Raw genomic sequence first — 5,493 nt, 5'->3', positions numbered from 1 at the left:
AGAAGACGCGAATCTCCAGGGCATTTCTCTCCCCTCCCCAACCCTCCCCCAAGTTAGATTATCCTTTCGGGATTAGGGTGTGTGTGTGTGTGTGTGAGTGAGGGGGGGGAAATTTGGACCCTGCAGAGCAAACATCCGGCGGCTCCTGTTTCATTTAGACAAATTTCCCCTTGCAGTTTTGCAGGGCAAAAAAAATAAAAAAAGAAAAGAGATTAACTCAACAGCCAATTGACGCGTCCAAAAAGTGGCAGGCGGAGAATTTCCTTGGAAGATTGGAGCAAATTTTGGGGTGTCAGGATTGGCAGGTTGGCGGGGAGGTCCCTCCCAGCAGGGATGTTTCACGTCCCTGAGGGGGGAATGTTTAAACTACTTAAAAATGCTCTTGGAGATCCCCGAGTCCTTCAACAAAGGGATTTCCACCCACCTGGCATCAGGTAAGTCGGTTGCTCCCTGCAGGATCCTTGGCTGGGAGCAGAAAACTCGAGAAGCTAGCTTTCTACACCCAGGGAACCCTAGAAGTTTTCTTTTGCAGGGGGCAGAAGGGAGAGGGGGGGGGGTGACTGGAGAAAACCTTGAGCGGAGGGGTTGGACTAGATGACCTACAAGGCCCCTTCCCACTCTTCTGTTGTTTTAAACAAACAAAACAATGGGGTGCAAATGTTTTGATCCAATCTGTGGGGTTGACTTGTTTGGGGGCGGGGGGAGCGGTTGACGGTTGAAGCCCATTTTGGCTGGGTTCATTTTTTTAAAAAAAATAAAATAAATAAAATTGGCTGCATTTCATTTAAAACAAAATTAGTCGGGATAAGGATGGAGCTGGAAACTGGGAGCTGAGCCAAAATATTTTCATATATATTTATATATATATATATTTAATTTTCCTCTTGGCGTCTGGGCTTGCAAAATTGTATTTTCGCCTGCCTTCTTCCATCCGAGAAACGATTAGATGATATTTAGAGAGAGCCTCTGCCAAAAAGTGTTATAAAATCGGTGACGTTTCCAAGAGACGTTGTGCCCGGTTTCTTCCTCTGCATTACGGAGGTCGGTCTCGCTTAACGACCCCAATGGGGAAACGAAGAAGCAGTCACTAAGCGAAACTGCAAAAGTGGTAATATTCTAGTTTGACTTATCCTTGGCTTTACAGATCTGGGAAGGTTCTCAGCACGAGGACTGCCCCCCCCCCCGCCCCCAGAGTTACTTTTTTAAATCACTGTCATAGCCAACAGTCACTAAACAAGGCAGTCGCTAAAAGAGGACGAGCTGTCATTTTAGCATCTCTAACATTTTCAAGGATGCTGTTTCTGCGATGTGGAGAGAGTAAGTCAGGACGGCAGGGCAGTGGCTACTCACCCTCGGCCAACCAAGACCCAGAAACGATGGGAAATGATTCGAAACCACATCAGTTGCCAGATGTGAACACCTGGAAATCCAGAAGTCCCGTTAAGATTTTTTTTTTTATTAAACAAAGAATCCAGGTTCCTATCCCAGATCTATTCACAAGAGGGATCCATGGCTTTGATTCCCATTTCTCTCTTTCTCTCTCTCCCTCCCTCTCTCCCTCCCTCTCTCTCTCTCTCTCTCTCACTTCTTTTTCACACCTGCTAACCTTGGTTACCTGTGGAACCTGTTTCAGCGAAATATGATCAAAAGGCTGTTTTTGACGCAGCCGTCTATTTAGGCTGGGTGCGTACAACCCCAAGAAATGAGGCTGAGCAGGTGTTTGTGGAGTTTGTGGTCAGTACCCCGGGGGGGGGGGGAAACCTGACCGCAACGCAATGGCGGGTTTTTGTTTTTTGTTTTCTACATTAAAGGTGACTTCCTTCGAAAGGATACGGATTTTGCTGCTGCTCTGGGACACATGGACCATGGAATTCGGGGTAACTCCTTGCACTTTTCTCGGTGGTAAGTTGGGGGACAGGGGAAAAAGGGGGGGGGCGCTATATTGGAAAGGGAGACCCCTGAATTCTCTTCCAACTTGGCCTGTTCATTGTTAATCATTCATTCTTTCATTCTTTCATTCACCCATCCATCCATCCATTCATTCTTTCATTCACCCATTCATCCATCCATTCATCCATTAATTCACCCATTCATCCATCCATCATCCATCCAACCATCTATTCATGCACCCATTCATTCATCCATTCACCCATTTATTCATTCACCCATCCATTCATCCATCCGTCCATCCACCCACTCACCCATCCATCTATTCATTCACCCATTCATCCATCCATCCATTCATCCATTCATTGTTCTGCCTCCACATTTTTAGGGATGGTTATTGCTGATGTATTGAATGACTCAATGAAATCAGGGGGTCAAAAGTGAATGAATGAATGAATGAATGAATGGTTATTGCTGATGTACTGAATGACTCAATGAAATCAGAGGGCTGAAACTGAATGAAAGAATGAAGGAAATAATGAAATAATGAAAAAAAGAAAGAAAGAATGAATGGGTGCATGAATAGATGGATGGATGAATGAATGGTTATTGCTGATGTACTGAATGACTCAATGAAATCAGAGGGCTGAAACTAAATGAAAGAATGAAGGAAATAATGAAATAATGAAAAAAAGAAAGAAGGTGAAAGAAAGAATGAATGGATGAATGAATGAATGGTTATTGCTGATGTATTGAATGACTCAATGAAATCAGAGGGCTGAAACTGAATGAAAGAATGAAGGAAATAATCAAATAATGAAAAAAAGAAAGAAAGTGAAAGAAAGAATGAATGGATGGATGAATGAATGGTTATTGCTGATGTATTGAATGAATCCATGAAACCAAGGGGCTAAAAGTGAATGAATGAATGGATGGATGAATGAATGAAAGAATGAACAAATCAATGAAAGAATTTATTAAAGAAGTTATTGCTGATGGATTGACTGAATCAATGAAACCAGGGGGCTGAAAGTGAATGAACAAACGAACGAATGAATGAATCAATCGATGATTGAATGAAAGAATGAATGAATGAACAGTTATTACTGATGTACGCCAATGAAACCCAGGGGATGAAAGTTTAGGCCTAAGCAGTTCCTCTTTTCGTCCTCATAGGCATCGCTACGCCCGAGAAAAGATGCCCTATTATGCCTATCATTGTAAGCCGATAGGCCCCCCGTTGCCAATGTTCGTTAAGAAAAGACTTCCAAGATACGGATCCCAATTTGTCCCACTTTACGGGTCAAAGTTGATTTCCTCCAGAAACATCCCACTCTACAGACGGGGGATTTGGGTGACGCCATACTCACCGGCCCGTGTAGCTGGGTATCAACCCCGGACCACCCCTGGGGACTTCGACGTATGCCTGACCAAGTTCTCAAAACTGAGAACGACCGGGAATCTGGTGAGGTCCGATGTAGAGGACTACCCATACCAAATTCAGAGTACGGCTGGATACGATGGCACGACCAAAGGTCCGCACGGCCCCATCCACAAGGCTTCGTTGCCTTGTGTGGTTCCTGAGCGTGTTCCTCGGATGACCAAAGGCCCCGTGCTTTATTCCTCCAGAGATCTTCACCCGGGCTTAACCCAGGTCCCACGTGTCTCCAGACGACCCACCTTCTATGCCTCTGAAGACCCTCTGCTTTGCTCCAGTAAGGAAGAACTATCCCAGAGGACCAAAAAACTCACCACACAGTATCCATCCAAGGTCCCTCAAGGAAACCGAGGCAAAAATTCGGATCTCCCCCAGGTCGATGACCCACTGCAACCTGAAGCAAAGATCTCCTCCCAACCCAGGGCCACCAAAGGTTCACGGGTCATCGCCACAAAGGTCCCACGCGCCAACTTCCTGACGCTGTCACATACGTTCATCAAGAAAGGGGCCCGTTCCTTTTTGCCGAAAACCTCCCAAGCTCATTTCTACAGGGGTTCGCGAGCTTCCCTGGTCAAACCTTCTCGGACCTCCTTGGTCAAAGGATCTCAGCCCAGCCTTGCCCACACGCCTCCCAAAAACCTGTCCAAAACGGTGAAAATTTCAAGCACCGGGAAGAAATATTCCTCAGCGATCAACTGGCCATTTTGAACGCGAGGAAGAGTTATTTTGTCCAGTTAAGAAAAAGAAATACGGAGGATTTTTTTTCTCTCTGCAAAGAAACATTTGACATTTCCCCAAACCTCAATATACAAACCTGGAAGGCTGTTATCTTTTGATATTTGCACTTTCCAGAATTTTGTGACACAGTTCGTTGACTTTCTCCATTGCACATACTGGGAGAACGGGGGTGCAAACCTCCAGTGTACGTGAGGGAGGGGAAAAAAAAGAGAGAATCTTTCCAAACCAACATGGGTGATAAAAAAAAACTGCCAATCAAATCAACTTGTGTTTCCATGCCCTTTTGCAAGCAAACATCCGTTGAGTTTATTTTGCAAATCAAATCCCATTCCTACATTTATTCAACAGAAGCCTTTAGGGTTTACCTGCGATGCCTGTGCGAGCGTGTAAAAAAAATGTAAAATTGAAGGAATTAAAATTAGCCCAGTTTCCAAGCTTTTTGTTGAATACAGGAACAATCGCCTAAAACTTATGAAGGAAAAGAAAAATCAGAAATGGAGAAAAGATATCTAATCCACGACTACTACTACTACTTCTTCTTCTTCTTCTTCTACTTCTTCTTCTTCTTCTTCTTCTTCTTCTTCTTCTTCTTCTTCTTCTTCTTCTTCTTCTTCTTCTTCTTCTTCTTCTTCTTCTTCTTCTTCTTCTTCTTCTTCTTCTTCTCCTCCTCCTCCTCCTCCTCCTCCTCCTCCTCCTCCTCCTCCTCCTCCTCCTCTTTTCCTGTTCATCTGACATCCCTTTACTTTAAACATATCTTTAATTCCCCACTTGTCCAAGCCTCCAAATATGAAAATGATTTATGATTATTGTTATTTTTTACAAATAAAAACATTTGAGAAAACCGTGGCTGTAAAACTTGTGTGGTTTGTCATGTTCAGCATAAACATAAATCCTAACCCTAATGCAATCAACGAAGAAACAAGATTATCCAGCAACATTGAGTACAATTTATAAATAAAAATAAATGAATCTCTCCATAACCACCACTGGATGGTGCTATTTTGGCAACAAGTTTTTTGGGAATAGTTAAAATCAGCCCCCTAGTGGCCTATGTTAGGAAGACATATAGGTTTATTCTTCTGTCTTTGAATTAGGCTCCAGGATATTGGCTAAACTGGTTCAGGACAGACAAATAGGGTATGAGAGATATTTTGCGGCGCTTTGCATATACTTTGGTTGCATAAGCAGTGCCATCTAGTGGCTTGTTCAGTGAAACACTGCATAACCTTCATTTTTGAAGATGCAATAGCTAAGATTGACCACAGGAGGGCCGCCTTTAAAAAAAAAATTTTTAGTATAGAATAATAGTAAAGGATTCAAAATGTTACCCCGAAAAAAGAAGCATGGGACCAGAGGTGATGAATTCAGCAGGTTCTGAGCAGTTCTGGAGAACCGGTAGCAGAAATTTTGAGTAGTTCAGAGAACCGGCC

General features: G+C 43.5%; 1 protein-coding gene across 1 annotated transcript; it reads left to right on the top strand.

Moving 5' to 3' along the window:
* Nucleotides 1-376: 376 nt before the first annotated feature.
* LOC113449195 (uncharacterized) lies at nucleotides 377-4,257 on the top strand. Its single transcript, XM_026720210.2, has 3 exons — nucleotides 377-434; nucleotides 1,812-1,902; nucleotides 3,064-4,257. Exons 1-3 carry the CDS (start codon nucleotides 377-379, stop codon nucleotides 4,031-4,033), a joined length of 1,119 nt encoding a protein of 372 aa, XP_026575995.1. The 3' UTR covers nucleotides 4,034-4,257.
* The last annotated feature ends 1,236 nt before the right edge of the window (nucleotides 4,258-5,493 follow it).

This window comes from Pseudonaja textilis, chromosome 16 (assembly GCF_049901715.1).
Source record: "Pseudonaja textilis isolate UNSWEBS1 chromosome 16, rPseTex1.2, whole genome shotgun sequence".
NCBI classification, from domain to species: Eukaryota; Metazoa; Chordata; class Lepidosauria; order Squamata; family Elapidae; genus Pseudonaja; species Pseudonaja textilis.
This window is presented reverse-complemented; position numbering and strand designations above follow the sequence as displayed.

Coding starts and splice junctions, on each gene's coding strand:
- LOC113449195 (XM_026720210.2), top strand. CDS start 377: ATGCTCTTGGAGATCCCCGAGTCCTTCAACAAAGGGATTTCCACCCAC. Junction 435..1,811: donor TTCCACCCACCTGGCATCAG/GTAAGTCGGTTG, acceptor TCTACATTAAAG/GTGACTTCCTTCGAAAGGAT. Junction 1,903..3,063: donor TCCTTGCACTTTTCTCGGTG/GTAAGTTGGGGG, acceptor TCGTCCTCATAG/GCATCGCTACGCCCGAGAAA.